At 46.3% G+C, this 15,980-nt stretch overlaps 1 protein-coding gene across 1 annotated transcript; it reads left to right on the plus strand.

The window, feature by feature from the left end:
- The first annotated feature begins 5,704 nt into the window (after positions 1 to 5,704).
- On the plus strand, positions 5,705 to 12,157 carry LOC133888238 (plasma membrane ATPase-like). Its single transcript, XM_062328400.1, has 14 exons — positions 5,705 to 5,988; positions 7,201 to 7,320; positions 7,414 to 7,650; positions 8,447 to 9,331; positions 9,451 to 9,555; positions 9,645 to 9,789; positions 9,879 to 10,043; positions 10,129 to 10,367; positions 10,460 to 10,492; positions 10,570 to 10,651; positions 10,741 to 10,901; positions 11,014 to 11,187; positions 11,272 to 11,454; positions 11,553 to 12,157. The coding sequence occupies exons 1-14, from the start codon at positions 5,947 to 5,949 to the stop codon at positions 11,835 to 11,837; spliced, it is 2,856 nt and encodes a 951-aa protein (XP_062184384.1). The 5' UTR covers positions 5,705 to 5,946; the 3' UTR covers positions 11,838 to 12,157.
- Positions 12,158 to 15,980: the final 3,823 nt, after the last annotated feature.

A 15,980-nucleotide genomic window follows, 5' to 3' on the forward strand; every position in this document is an offset into this window, starting at 1 on the left:
ACCATCTACTCCATCTCCGTCTCACGTCGTGGGGCTCTTGATGGCTTCACCCTTCACCTCCATCACCCACTCAGCCTCGCCGAGAACTCCGCCTCTGGCTTCCACCATCAGGGGTTCTGGATGGCTCCGCCTACGTCACCCTCTCAGCCTCGCTGACGACTCCACCTTCGGCATCCACCGCTGAGGGGGTAGCGGGCTGCCTCAGCCTCACCGATGACTCCCCCTCCAGCATCCACCTCTGAGAGGCTAGCGGGCTGCCTCAGCCTCACTGTCGACTCCGCCTCCGACTTCCACCGCCGGGGGCTCCAAACGTCTCCGCCTTTGTCACGTCCCCCAACCTCGCTTTCGATTTCGCCTCCGACTTCACTGTGATGCTCTGATCGGCCTCGTCTCTGTTGAGCATCGTCACGGGGCTCCAAACCAGGTTAAATCTGTTGTACCTTGCCGTCGCCATTCGCGGCCATCGCCGAGAGGTTTTAGAAGGACGAGAAGCTGCTCAAGATATCTGAAAATGCATCTAGCCTTATGTGTGATTTTGGTAATTAATGACGATACATATAGACTAACAACGTTGTTGAGATTTGTTACTAGGTTATTCTATATGTGATGTCTAGAGGAGAGATATGCATGAGCTCTAGGTAAATGGGAAAATTGAAAGTGTATCAAGATGAATGATCTCATAGTGATGCTCGGTGTTGCTCATAAGGAGAAGTAGAAGCTCAATAAGATTGAAAATATGCTCATGAGGAGAAGGAGAACCTTAATAAGATTGATAATATGTATGAAGGCTAATAAGTTACTTGTGGAGATCAAGTAACTTAAGATATAAAAGTTGTCAATTGAGTTTTATGGATTAACCCATGTGCTTTGTGTTTGAGACTGAGTTGGTGCTAGGATGCATAAGAAGGCATGAGTTGAGTTGAGATATTCTATATGCCAAGAGTGAAGAACAAGATTAAACTCCATATATGATAAAGTGAATTTATTAAAGATGTCGAATATAAAATAGTTTTCTATGGTAAGATGGTGAAAGACAAGCAAGACTCGGCTGCAATAGACTATCCGGTGGTGAAGAAAAAGCAAATGGCTTGGTGCCGAAGGATCAAGGCGGTGGTGAAGAGCAAGTGAAGGCTTTATGCCTATATCGTGCGAGGTCATGTGAAGCTATCGGTGATTCACATCAATCACATGAAGAATCAAGAAGAAATGGAGTGACGATGATATAAAACTTGGCAACCCTCTAAGTGTGAAGGAAAGAAGTGGTACTTGAACGTATTCAAAACCTCAATGTGATTCAAACATGTTTTATCTCTAAAATTGAGTATAGGTATACCGCACTATTAAGTGGGTTGCAACGTGATCTATTTGTCGTGTCTCGGTGCTCAAGAGTTTTCTAACCAACCCAAAGTGAGAGTTAGCTTAAGGAACCCAATGCGGAAAGTGTGAAAGTGTTCAAATTTAGTTTCAGAGTGTTCCTAGTTTGATATAATGTGTTTGAGATCATGAATTCATTTGGGATGTGTAGCCCTCTGAATAAGCTTTCCATAGAGTCCAAAATAATTGAAATCAGACTTCGAGATCAAAAGTTATAGCCATTTTTCAAAAATCCATTTGTGCTAAACTTGGATACTCCGAGTTGACCCGGATACTCTGGAGTCTCCGGGGGAGGTTTTGAGCCGAGTGGTTTGTTAGGGTCTAAGTGTTTCACCCGGATACTCTGGGTTGACCTGAAGACTCTAGGTTCCGGACGCTCCGAGTTATACTCTGGCTAGAACTCTTGGTTACGCGTTCTAGTGCCAACCCAAAGACTACGGATTGACCCGGATACTTCGGTTCAGTTAAAAAAGATGTTAACGGCTAGTTTTTAGGGGTTGGGTATATATACCCTCTCACCCCTATTCTTTGTTGCTGTTGTTTTGGGCACAAAATAAAAATATTCTAAAGCCAAAAGAACTCCTCTCCACTCCGATCTAGTGTGTGATTTGAGAAGAAAAATGAGTTAGGTTGAGAGATTGAAATATTGAGTGCAAGTGAGCTAAACTCTATTCTTGAGCACTTGAGTTCATCGACGAGAAGTTAATGAAGCGTTTGTTACTCTTGGAGATTAGAGCTACTAGGTAGCTAGGCGTCACCGATGAGCATCCAAGGTTGTGGTGTGCTGCGGGAAGTTTGTAAAGGCTTCGATTTCGCCTCCGGAAATGAAGAAATCAAGAGTGGAAATCCAAACTCAGGTGTGACCGAGCTTGGCGAGAAAAAGGTTGAGAGAGACCCAGCTCAAGTGTGACCGAGTCTCTCAATGGAGATGTATGAACCTCTAGAGGAGGTATCCAAATTTCAGAAAACAAATCACATATCTCCTCTCTTGTTTTCATGTTTTTGTATTCTTGCTTAATATTTGTGCATTTTGCTCGATCTACTTGTTCGTGTGCATTTGATTATAGGTTCTCTGTGTATCTACTTTGAATCATTATTTGGAACATATGACTTCACTTAGTTTGAGTTAGAATCCTTTAAGCGCTGTTTAATTTCAATTTCGAGTTTATTCTCTGTTGAACCTGGAGGTTCTAGATTTAACCCAAAAACTCCGAATTTTGTATAATCAGATGTGAACCCGGAGTCTCCGGTGAATAGTATTTTTACGATTGTTTAATTAATGTTTTCTTGCATATCTTTTGCTAGATATGAGTAATCTTTGTCACCAAAATTATAACATTCATACTTATTTAGAGTGATTGTGCACTAGTTGAGCCTAGAATATTTAGGATTTTCACTTATGAAAAATTTGTTAGTTTATTTTTCGTTGCAAGTTTAGACCAACGGTAAAAGATGACAATTTTTTGTAAAAATGACTATTCATCTCCTCTAGACGACATCATTGTCCTTTCAATATCCTGACTCTAAGGTAGGGCTGCAGCTAGTTCTCTATTTGTTCGCTCGCCCCTCGGAACCTTGGAGTCAACGGATGAGGGGTACTATTGGGGAACGTACCAACTTGGAGATATTTAGATGGTGTATTGTGGTATTGCTGTAGCGATTATAATATCTGTGTTACCACATGATATGTAAAAAGATGAATAATGTATAATACCCTCATATATACATGATTGTTAGATAATATCATAGCGACATGGTGGTAATATCTCATAAAAACCCCATAAGGGTAGGCCGAAAGAGAGCTCCCAGTAGGATTTTCTCCTCTCATTAGACACGAATACTCTAAGTAGCTAGTCTATCCAAGTTATAATACCCTCTATAAAGAAGCCCCACAAAGGTAGGTAGAAAAAGAGCTCATAAGAGGATTTTTCTTCTCTCATTAGATACGAATATTCTCAGTAGCTAATCTATCCGAGTTATATGAGAATAGATATGACGTAAGACTGTTATACGATAGAAAATTTAAACCTAGTAAATACCTTATATTCGTGAATTCATGACAGACACATGACACACCATCTCTCCTCCTCTTAGGGCTATTAGTCATTCCTAAACTTAGACTTCCTCGTTACAGAAGATTTTCTCCGTATTCTGTTTGAACACATTTTGATACCCCCCAACAACTTCGATTCCAAAATCTGATTTGTACGGCCTGTACACAGCTGCAATAGATTCCTTACGGGCATCAGAAATTCTCGTGAAAACCGTGAAGATAAGGTGAAGGATGAACGACGGACACATGCATGAAGGCGCTTTTTTCGATCTCAAGTTGCCTTCACCGACCTGTTCCTCCCCCCTATCCTGCATTATTGTCCACAGAGAATCATATGAGAAAAGCCTCTAAAAAAAACGAGAATCGTATGGGAAGAAGACTTTCTCTTTCAAGCCTGAATTTATTACTAAATCCTTCTGCCACAAGCTGCCGCTGATGCTTCGTTCACCTGCCAATTTCTCATTGGAACATGTAGCTTGTAGCAGTTGTACATGTCAACCGAATGGATTTCCATGCGCAATTATTAACTGATCAGAAGTTGCATCTCGCCAACAAAACCGAGCACTCGTTCCTGCACGAAGAACATGAACTGAAACTGTGAAAACTCTGGATCTCTACTGCAACCAGGAAACTACGCTGAAATTTTGTATTTTAAAGGAAATAAAATATCTAATTTTGGAATTTTGGTTCATTGACATGTAAGACATATGTTGGTGAAATAAAATATGTGTTTAATAAATAAAGTATGACGAGAACCAACTCACATGAGTAGCTCAAACTTAAAGTAAAAATAGAGAAAAAAGGAATACCGAGATATACCTTTATAAACTGAACTCTCGTTTCACTGTGTAATGTCTGTATTTATAGTGCCTTATAAAAGATAAATATTAATACACACTTTTATAGGAGTAGAAATACAAAATGTCATTAAACTGCTAGGACCTAGGGACAACCTGATAATATACGGCTCAGGTCCAAATAAATTTGAATATATCCTGATGATATTATCTGATCATAGTATAACAGTGGTAGCAGGTGTCCTAAGTGGAGTGATAGTAGCTGGTCATCTGTTGTGGTGCCACTCTGTCTAAGGTGTCAAGTCGGTCACCGAATAAATTGGTATTAAATGCATGCCACCTTATGACATGTAGAGGACAGCTAGCGGGTCCCCCTCTGATTGATCTTTCTGAAGGACGGATTGCTTCCCCAAGATTTTGGAGATCTGCAGGCTCTAGAACTAAGTCTCCGAAGCAACTCCGAAGCCTAGGGACTCCAGAGGAGTCCTAAGCTTAGGGGTCTATGGACACGTGTCGGTGAAGCTAGAGATGTCGGAGGTCCTCGATAGCGATCTCCAATAACACACATAACAAAGAACGACAAACTAAAAAAAATAGCAAAAAAATAATAAATTTCGGTCTTCTCACCAGCAAACTAAAAAAAAATTAAAAATAAAATTTAAATCCCCGACTGGAACAGCTAGACGTTTCGCACATGTATAATGCGGCTGGCCATCAATATTTTCACTAGACAGCTACACATGCGACCTGTCTCTTCGAACTGGCAGCCATGCGACCATGCATACATGCGCACGGATGGAGCATTGTTCGGCGTCGCTGGCCCTTGTTGGCTCGAATCCTCGATCCGGCGTCGGCAACGGCCAAACTACTGCTGCTTCGACACCCCAGCTCCAGAAGAAGAACCGGCGCCTTTTGGTTCCGTTCGGTTCGGTGCACGGAGCGGCCCCAGCCGTACGATCGTTATCCAATGATCGACCCATCGCTGCGCAGGCTGCGGCGGCTCTGCAAGGGGGTCTCCATTCAGCACGGCCACCGGAGCTCGTAGTAAATTCACCGACCCCAGAACGGCGCCGGAAGCCCCGTCGTCCCGTGATGATGCAGCCTCCGTGGGCCCACTACCAATCAGCGGGGCCCGAGGTGGGCACACGCCACCCGCCTCCTCCCTCCTCCACCCTTTCCAGGGTCAAAGCCCGGAGATATTTCCTCCTGCACCCCGTTCCACACCCGCGAGAATCTACCTACGCCGCCGACACGCGGGCCCCGGTAGAGTGCCTATGAGCAGGCCAGATCTCGGAGCGGGGCAGGTGTGGCGGGGCGGCCTAACTTAACGGGGCACGCGAATAGAGAGCGCGAGCCAGGGCCCACAATGTGGCGCGGTGGACCCGGCGTAGGGCTCCTAGAGGTGGACCGGACCGGCCCGGCCCGGCCCGGCCCGGCATGGTGCGGGCGGAGTGGGTGGGTTATAAAGTGGGAGGCGCTATAGGCAGGTCTCCTCCCCCATCCCCTCCTCCCACTTCGCTCTACCGCCCCACTGCTTCCTCCTCCTCCTCTCATCGGAAGAGAGAAGAGAAGAGAAGCGAGAGTGCTCGCGTGTGGCATGCTAGAGTTTGGCCTAGGGGTTCGGCTATAGAGTGCTCTCTTCGGGCACGAACAGCGCACGCTCCGACTTCGCTCTGCTCGCCGGTGGCCGCGTTCGGCGCGGATTGATAGACCCTGCCCGCCATGGGTGGGCTCGAGGACATCAAGAATGAAGCCGTCGATCTGGTGAGAATCACTGCAACTGCTACTAGTCCCTAGCCTAATGATGCTTGCTTGTCCCTCAAACTTTTTTCTGCTCTGCATGAGTCATGTGATGGCCAGTTGGTCCCTTCGATTTTTTTCCTTCTTAATTTCCTCCCTCATGGGGGCCGGAAAATAAGCAGATGGTCTAAACTCTGAAACCAGTTTAATTTGGCATATAAGAAGCAATACTTCTTCCTCTTAAAAAAAGAATCATGCTCATGCAAAGATCCATACCTTTAAATCCTTAACATGATGATCATGCGACTCGGCCTCCTTTACGCTCGATCTCCCTGCGGCTTTTCGACGAGGGGAAGGGCCACCTGTCCATGGCTATGCTTCTTCCCGTGTTTGCACATGTGAGCTGTTAGTTTGAATGCTCCCCCGCCGCCCAGCTATCTTGTGGGAGAGAAAGATCCCTCTAAATTTGCCTCACTTATTGCTCTTTTAATCTACCGGATTTAATACGTTGCCTTCTTTGTGACGCAAAATATAGTACTCTAGTACTTAGTTTTGAATCTTAGATCTGCGAATACTTCAAAGTTTATGTTTTCTCAGGGAGCGATTGAATATTAAAATTTCCGCAGGCCAATTTCTACTCTGCTTTAGATTTCTTTAGTAAGCATAAATTAGCTTTTTACATAAGTTTATTGATGAATCTTTTGAATCGGCCCCTCTTAATTTTTGTTGAAGCTCTGCCACTGTTAGAGTGAGCCTTAAATGTCAACGCCGATTACAGGTGAGTTACGGCTTCCCATCTGACCTGCTCATCCTTTTGTTTTGGGGTTCGTCCACTTCGGTCGGTTCACACGCGCCTGCAGCCCTGCACGCCGAAAACGAAACGGCATCTTCCCTGCACGCGTGGCTGCAGGCAGCGTGAGCGCGCCCACACGTGGGAGCGGGGCCGTGGAACGTACAGTCCGCCGTACTACGCCCCACGGACGGGCAACCTGCGGAGCCCTCTGATCAAGATCGGACGGCCGTACCCTTCTTAATCATTGGCCAAGTCACCGTCCGCCCCTCCTGCTGCCTATGAGCTCTATCTTGTCGCGTTCCAATTGCTTTAGCTGGTAGTCTCTGACGTAGGGGGCCCACGAAAGGGTTCTCCCGTGGATTGTTTGTCTGGCTGCGACTGTCACAACGGGCCCACGTTGCGAGTTCTTGCTCTCACCTCGGTGATGGTGGTCGTGTGTGCAGGAGAACATCCCGATCGAGGAGGTGTTCGAGCAGCTGAAATGCAACCGCGAGGGGCTGACCACCGACGAGGGCGCGCAGCGTCTCGAGATCTTCGGCCCCAACAAGCTCGAGGAGAAGAAGGTAACGACATGATCGAGTCTGATGCATGTTTCCTTTTTGATTAAATCTACATGTGTTGTGATGTTAAAAGCTTGGTCGTCTTGTGCTGTGCAGGAGAGCAAGCTGCTCAAGTTCCTGGGGTTCATGTGGAACCCGCTGTCGTGGGTCATGGAGATGGCAGCCATCATGGCCATCGCGCTCGCCAACGGCGGCGGCAAGCCCCCGGACTGGCAGGACTTCGTCGGTATCATTGTGCTCCTGGTAATCAACTCCACCATCTCCTTCATCGAGGAGAACAACGCCGGCAACGCCGCCGCCGCGCTCATGGCCAACCTTGCCCCCAAGACCAAGGTGAGCACCGCAAGCAGTCCCAAAAAAAGAACACATGAACTTATTCCATAGTACGGTGACCATGATATTTCCATGGACTAGTTGCAATATAGTGGAAGGAGGATTCTTTATGTGTGTCCTTTTAGGTCGAAATGTTTGAGCTATGTCATGGTCCAATGGATGATGAGTGGGCAACTTGGCATCTATATATTCCATTATTGAGGAAAAGATAGGGACACGCTCTTGGATACTGTTTCATTGGCGTAAAGAGAATTAGGGAACAGTTTAGTGAACCGTACTTGGCATTTGCAGCTTATTTGGACATCGTTATTTATATCAGGGTGTATGTTTTTTTCAGAAAAAACTAGTACATCAAAGTAATTTTTTTCCTGCTGGAACTGGAAGTCAAGTTCCAGTTTCTTTCTTGCGTATGTTTGGTCTTATCAATGGGTGGAATAATAATGTACAAGTATGTGAGTAGGAGGAAGTATCGTCTAACAGATGGAGTTATTGCTTCACAATTCATGTCAACTGGCACATAATTCTCAATTTGGTCTGCCATCCAGGCATCTCTTTCCTGTATTTTTAGTTCTGTTAGAGAAGAATAACATGGCATCTGTCGCATGCACATCGTTGTCATGTGGACTTCATCCAAGTATCCAACTTGTGGCAAGTTAAACGAGTCGTAATGTGTTAGGTACCAGGATGCAGTCATGTAGCAGTTGACATCTTTAAATGTTCTGCAATAATTGTAAACTATATATGTAGCTCATGAATGCCATGTGCTTATCTTATTGAATTTGTTTGCCTGTTCTAGGTGCTGAGGGATGGCCGATGGGGCGAGCAAGAGGCTGCAATCTTGGTCCCCGGTGACATCATCAGCATCAAGCTCGGTGACATCGTCCCTGCCGATGCACGTCTCCTCGAGGGTGATCCCCTCAAGGTTGATCAGTCCGCACTTACCGGAGAGTCCCTCCCGGTGACCAAGAGCCCTGGCGATGAGGTCTTCTCCGGCTCGACATGCAAACAGGGTGAGATCGAGGCTGTGGTCATTGCCACCGGAGTGCACACCTTCTTCGGCAAGGCTGCACATCTTGTGGACAGCACCAACCAGGTCGGCCACTTCCAGAAGGTCCTCACTGCGATCGGGAACTTCTGTATCTGCTCCATTGCGGTCGGCATCGTCATCGAGATCATTGTCATGTTCCCGATCCAACGCCGCAAGTACCGCAGCGGAATCGAGAACCTGTTGGTCCTCTTGATCGGTGGTATCCCGATTGCCATGCCTACCGTGCTGTCGGTCACCATGGCCATTGGCTCTCACAAGTTGTCACAGCAGGGTGCCATCACTAAGAGGATGACTGCCATTGAGGAGATGGCAGGCATGGACGTGCTTTGCAGTGACAAGACCGGCACACTGACCCTCAACAAGCTTAGTGTCGACAAGAACCTTGTCGAGGTGTTTTGCAAAGGTGTCGAGAAAGACCATGTGCTGTTGTTGGCTGCAAGGGCCTCAAGGACTGAGAACCAGGATGCCATCGATGCTGCCATGGTTGGTATGCTGGCTGATCCTAAGGAGGCTAGAGCTGGAATCAGGGAGGTGCACTTCTTGCCCTTCAACCCAGTTGACAAGAGGACTGCGCTGACGTACATTGATGACAATGGCAACTGGCACCGTGTCAGCAAGGGTGCTCCTGAGCAGGTGAGGAAAAGAGCACTAGTGTATTTAGCTGAAACTTGTAAAGTTGCACCAGTGCATAGCTACAGATCTACTTTGTTCTTTCATGTGTCTAATAAATTCTTGTGACGATACCCAAACAGATCCTTACCCTATGCAACTGCAAGGAGGATGTGAAGAGGAAAGTGCACTCAGTGATCGACAAGTATGCCGAGCGTGGGCTTCGTTCACTTGCTGTTGGCAGACAGGTATGTTGGCTGCTGTACTTGATCATGCTATTGCTGTGTTGTAGTAATTAGTGAACCATATTTTTATACCAAGTATGACCGTCTCACAGGAAGTACCTGAGAAATCAAAGGATTCACCTGGTGCACCATGGCAATTCGTTGGTTTGTTGCCCCTCTTTGATCCCCCGAGGCACGACAGTGCTGAGACCATCCGTAAAGCTCTCGTCCTTGGTGTTAACGTCAAGATGATCACTGGTACATACCCAGTCAATACCAACTGATCATGTAATTTTAATTCTCAAGTATTGTCCAGTAGCTAATATTCGACATTTCTCATCCTTCAGGTGATCAGCTTGCTATTGCCAAGGAGACAGGACGGAGGCTTGGCATGGGTACCAACATGTATCCTTCCTCTTCATTGCTCGGCCAACACAAGGACTCTTCACTTGAAGCACTTCCTGTAGATGAGCTCATTGAGAAGGCTGATGGGTTTGCCGGAGTCTTCCCTGGTGCGGCTTAGTTGAACGAGATACATAATTATTATATGTTTGTTATGCAACACACCATTTGATTGATGGGATTCTTGTTATGCAGAGCACAAGTACGAGATTGTGAAGAAGTTGCAAGAGAAGAAGCACATTGTTGGTATGACTGGTGATGGTGTCAACGACGCCCCTGCGCTTAAGAAGGCCGACATTGGTATTGCTGTTGCTGATGCTACCGATGCCGCAAGAGGTGCTTCCGACATTGTCCTTACTGAGCCAGGTCTTAGCGTCATTATCAGCGCCGTCCTCACCAGCAGATGCATCTTCCAGAGGATGAAGAACTATACCGTTAAGTTCTTTTCTTCATTATCTGTTAAATATTTATCTGAGCATATAATTTGCATTCTAACTTTTCTCTGCTTCATCTTGCGTAACACCAGATTTATGCCGTTTCCATCACCATCCGTATTGTGGTAAGTAACCGACAGAAATTGCCTCAACTGAAATATAATGCTTACTTCTCCAATCTCATAGCAATTTTGTTTTGCAGCTTGGCTTTCTGCTTATTGCCTTGATCTGGAGATTTGACTTCTCACCCTTCATGGTCCTTATCATTGCCATTCTCAATGACGGTATGTGTTCTTGTTTTCCTATTAGTATCTCAAATACATCTCCGTTGTAAAGCACCACTTCTCATTTCTCAATATAAAAAATATTGCAGGTACAATCATGACAATATCTAAGGACAGAGTTAAGCCATCTCCCTTGCCCGACAGCTGGAAGCTAAAGGAAATCTTTGCTACCGGTGTCGTGCTTGGAAGCTACCTTGCTCTGATGACTGTCATCTTCTTCTGGGCTATGCACAAGACCGACTTCTTCAGCGTAAGTCCTCAAATCTTCCTCAAAATAGATTTTCCTTGGCCATTGCATTGATCTCCTCGATCAGTATGAATGTTTTTATGTGAAGTTTGTTCACTACGGTTCCATTGCGCAGGACAAATTCGGTGTCAGGTCAATCAGAAACAGTGAGCATGAGATGATGTCTGCACTGTACCTCCAAGTCAGTATTGTGAGCCAGGCTCTTATCTTCGTCACCCGTTCCCGTAGCTGGTCCTTCGTCGAACGCCCCGGTCTGCTCCTGGTCACCGCTTTCCTGCTCGCACAACTTGTAAGTACAGGACAGCTGCTGAACTGAAACTTAGCGCAGTTTTTCTTGTGGTGTGCCTAACCTGAACCTGTTTTCTCCTTGCAGGTTGCGACGTTCGTTGCAGTCTACGCCAACTGGGGCTTTGCCAGGATCAAGGGAATCGGATGGGGCTGGGCTGGTGTCGTCTGGCTCTACAGCATTGTGTTCTACTTCCCGCTGGACCTGTTCAAGTTCTTCATCCGCTTCGTGCTCAGCGGCAGGGCCTGGGACAACCTTCTGGAGAACAAGGTACTGCCGCTTGTCTTTCAGTCGTTGGTGAGGTTGGATGGATTGTCACTCTGCCTTTTCGAGCAAAAGCTGATGAACTTTTGAACCTTGGTCTGCAGACTGCCTTCACCACCAAGAAGGATTACGGTAGAGGGGAGAGGGAGGCGCAATGGGCCACTGCGCAGAGGACGCTGCACGGTCTCCAGCCACCGGAGGCCGCCTCCAACACGCTGTTCCACGACAAGAGCAGCTACCGCGAGCTCTCGGAGATAGCCGAGCAGGCCAAGAGACGAGCTGAGATTGCGAGGCTGAGGGAGCTGAACACTCTCAAGGGACACGTGGAGTCGGTGGTGAAGCTCAAGGGGCTGGACATCGACACCATCCAGCAGAACTACACGGTGTGAGACCGCCGGGATGTCGACGAAACCTTGCCGCCCGTTTTGGGAGTGGAGCTGATTACGGGAATTTTTCGGTGAATTGAAAACAAACGTGTGGCTGGTCTCTGACTGAGCAGCCCCTAGTTGTAAAGTAATACCACCAGATACTACTATATGATGGTATGGACCGTATGGTTGGGTGCCCGTCTTTCTACTTTTCTAGGGACTTTTTCCTCTTTACGTTCCTCTAGTGGAGTGCGCGTGTTGTAATCGTTTTGCGATTTCCCCTAACTAGCCGGTGATCTTGCGGAAGCGAGATGGAGAAATAATGCAAAAAAATTCTGCCACATGCGTGTTCAACTCTCCCTTCATTGATGCTACGAACAACATGGTTGTCTCTACTGTTTGGGAATTCGACCGGTTTCAGTGTGGGTCCTGTTTTAGCTACTGTCTTATCTATTTGTTCAGCAATGCCTTTTCACTGCGTGTTCCTTTGTGGAAAAGTTGGCGTAGTTTTTACTAGCCACGCACTGGCAAAAGTGCACGCCTATATGAACGAGATATTAGGGCCACAGCCATCACAATGTCTGACGAATGAAATTACAAAAAGAGAGAGATATAGACGAGTATGCGTCGTAAAGAAAAAAGTGATCGCTTGCGCTGAATCAATATATTCGGAGATTCTATACGCCAGAAAATGGCATGACTAGAGAGGAAATGATGTGGCTACAACGCTCGCGTATTGCGTGGTTGAAGGAAGGGGACCAAAACACAAATTATTTTCATCATCAAGCTATCTGGAGGGCTCGCAAAAATAAAATAAAGAAGCTGAAGCTTGCAAATGGGGAGTAGTGTGAAGAATTAGGTATCTAAAATTGATAGTTACGGACTACTTCAAGAGCTTATACACGGCTGATCCAGGAGTAAATCCAGAATCTTTATTGAGTTTGGTTGATACAAGAATCAGTGATGAGATGAACAACGCACTTTGCCAGGAGTTTATAGCTCAGGAAATCTCGGATGCCCTATTCCAGATGGGTCGGCTAAAGGCCCCTGTACCAGATGGTTTTCTAGCCCGATTCTTTCAGAAACACTGGGATGTAATGTGTGAGAATATTATAACTGTTGTTCGGAAGTTCTTCTCGGATGGTATACTACCGGCAGGCATCAATGATGCAGCGATAGTAATTAGTCCCAAAGCTCCCAACCCAGAAGAGCTAACGGATTTTCGTCCCATCAGTCTATGCAATGTGATATATAAGGTGATATCTAAATGCTTGGTCAATCGCTTACGGCTGATTCTCAGTGATATTATTTCTCCAGAGCATAGTGCCTTTGTGCCAGGTCGTATGATAACAGACAATGCTCTCATAGCGTTTGAGTGTTTACATGCGATCCAGAGGGACTCGTGTGGCAAGGATGAGTTTTGTGCTTACAAATTGGATTTATCCAAGGCGTATGTTCGCGTTGATTGGGGTTTCTTAAAGTTGTTGCTGGTGAAGCTAGGCTTTCAAAGTCAGTGGGTTCAGTGAGTCATGTCATGTGTCTCAACTGTTCGCTACTCGGTTTGCTTCAATGGGGTGCCGCTGCATCCCTTTACCCCTTTCACGTCTTCAACAGAGTGATCCGTTGTCGTCCTATCTCTTCCTACTAGTTGTTGATGGTCTCTCTAGTCTCCTAAAGCATCATGAAAGATTGGGTCATATCGACGGGCTACGGGTTTGTCGAAGAACTCCAAGTGTTTCTCATCTTCTTTTCACCAACGACAGCTTACTGTTTTTTAAGGCAAACCCCCCAACAGGCCATGGCTGTGAGGCAGCTTCTGGGTACATTTGAACAATGTACTGGCCAAATGCTTGGCCCGAGCAAGTGTTCTCTGTTGATGAGAGAAGGCAGTGATGACCATGCTATCCAGCAAATCCGAACCATCTTGGGAGTCCAAAGAGTTGAGTTTGAGGCAAAATACTTGGGACTGCCCACTCCTCATGGTCGGGTTAGAAGGGGAGTTTTCCAACCAATTGAGGAGAGATTTATGAAGAGAATAGTAGCTTGGAAGGAAAAGGATTTATTTGCCATAGGTAAGGAAATACAAATAAAGGCAGTGGCCCAGGCGCTGCCTACATATGTGATGAGTGTTTTCAAATTGCTGGTGGCCTTATGCGACGACTTAATGAAGCAAATCCGGGCGTATTGGTGGGGATCTACAAATGGCAGAAGGAAGGTACAGTGGATTCCGTGGGAGAAGATGATATTATCAAAAGGACAAGGCGGGATGGGGTTTAAAGATCTTCGGTTATTTAACCAGAAGCTTTTAGCTCGCCAAGGATGGCGCCTGATTGATCAGTCGAATAGCCTCTGTGCTCGCGTTTTGAAGGCCAAGTACTTCCCGAATGGAAATTTGCTGGACACTGTGACGGCTACTGATGCATCTCCCACCTGGCATGCGATTGAGTTTGGGCTTGATCTCTTAAAGAAGGGAGTCATCCATTGTATCGGAGATGAGAATCTATAAGAATATGGTGTGATAACTGGTTGCCTTGAGCATATGGATTGCGGCCGATTGGCAGCACCAGGCTGTGTCGTCTTAGGAAGGTAAGCCAGTTGATTGATCAGTCCAACAGAACCTGAGATGAAGCTTTGGTGCGAAGTTATTTTTACCCATGTGACATATCTGAAATTCTAAAAATTAAATTGTCCTAAAATCGTGCAAATGACTTTGTTCCTTGGAATTATGAAAAAAAGGGGTACTTTCTCAGTCAGGAGTGCATATAAGCTTGCTATGCGCATCAGCCTTGACATGGGGATGATTGGTAGCAGTTTGGAGTCAGATTGGGAGAGGCGGATGTGGAAGAAGCTATGGAACTCCTTTGTGCCATCGAAGGTGAAGGTTTTTGCCTGGAAGCTTGCCAATAATAGTCTACCAACTACAGCGAAGAAATATTACTGGCACCTGGACACTCAGAAGGTATGTGATCTTTGTGGTTATCAAGAGGACTGTTTTCATGCTGTAATCAATTGTCCACATGCTTTGGCTTTAAGACAATTGATGAAATCTTATTGGTGCTTGCCGGTGGAGTGTGATATCACTATGACTGGGCCGGATTGGCTTCTACTGATAATTGATAAATATCCTACTGAAATATTGGCTAATTTTCTCATGCTCATTTGAAGGGCCTGGACTATGCATAATGAAGTTCTACAAGCAGGCGGGAGAATTTCGATTGAGGGCTCAGCGACTTTTCTGAAGCGCTACATGGATTCCCTGCTCCAAATCCGGCAACAGGGACAGAGGTCCGATCCTAAACAAAAGGGTGCATGTCTGGTTGGGAGTAGAAGGTCTACCGGGGGCAGGTAAGCCACAACAGAACAAGAAATGGTCTCCACCGTGCGAGGGTTATCTAAAGATCAACGTCGATGGGGCGTTCTTAGTCCAAACGGGTGAAACAGCTGTTGGGGTGGTCATTCGTGACCATTGTAGAGATGCGGAGGAGGCGGAAGCAGCTTCGTGCTTAGAAGGAATTCGCCTGGCGGCCAGATGGCCGGATCAAGCGATGACTCTTGAGTCTGATTGCTCATCGGTGGTGCAGAAACTCCAAGCAAGTATTTCCAACTCCTCGGTTGTGGCGCCTTTCATCCATGATGCTAGATATGAAGCTCAACAGCTGAACGGTGTTGATTTTGTTAAGGTAGATAGAGAGCAGAATAAGGTTGTGCACGAACTCGCACAAATTGCTATGAGACCGAGGTGTAGTCGGATTTTCTTTTCTAGCTTTCTCAATAGCATTCATGTTCTTGCTTGTAATGACTTTATTTAATCTTTAAGAAAACTCTCTTAATTCGCAAAAAAAGAAAATGACATGACTGATGACTCAACTATCCGAAGCGAAACAAAGCAAACAAAGTGATAAGAGTGGAATCGTTTGCCTTTCCCTTTTCCTTCTCCCTTTTCGCTTCCAAAATGAATTCAACTACAACTAGTACAATACGGTCACGACGGAAAAAGAACAGGACGCGTAGGTAAAAAGCGCGAAGCGTGGGGCAGACGCGGCGCGCGTTCCACAAGTCACGTCGCGCCGGCGCCGGCTGAAAGGCACGGGCCATCCGATTCCGATCGCAGCAGCGGCAAAGCTAGCGTGACAGCATCGCAACTCCGCGAGGCTTATCCCGCCA

The sequence above is a fragment of the Phragmites australis genome, chromosome 13 (assembly GCF_958298935.1).
Source record: "Phragmites australis chromosome 13, lpPhrAust1.1, whole genome shotgun sequence".
Taxonomy (NCBI): domain Eukaryota; kingdom Viridiplantae; phylum Streptophyta; class Magnoliopsida; order Poales; family Poaceae; genus Phragmites; species Phragmites australis.

What these genes read in the sequence shown, in the direction of transcription:
- LOC133888238 (XM_062328400.1), top strand. Translation starts at nt 5,947, where the DNA reads ATGGGTGGGCTCGAGGACATCAAGAATGAAGCCGTCGATCTG. An exon ending in GTTTGCCGGAGTCTTCCCTG is followed by an intron (nt 10,044 to 10,128) that starts GTGCGGCTTAGT and finishes CTTGTTATGCAG; the next exon opens with AGCACAAGTACGAGATTGTG. An exon ending in CCATCACCATCCGTATTGTG is followed by an intron (nt 10,493 to 10,569) that starts GTAAGTAACCGA and finishes TTTGTTTTGCAG; the next exon opens with CTTGGCTTTCTGCTTATTGC.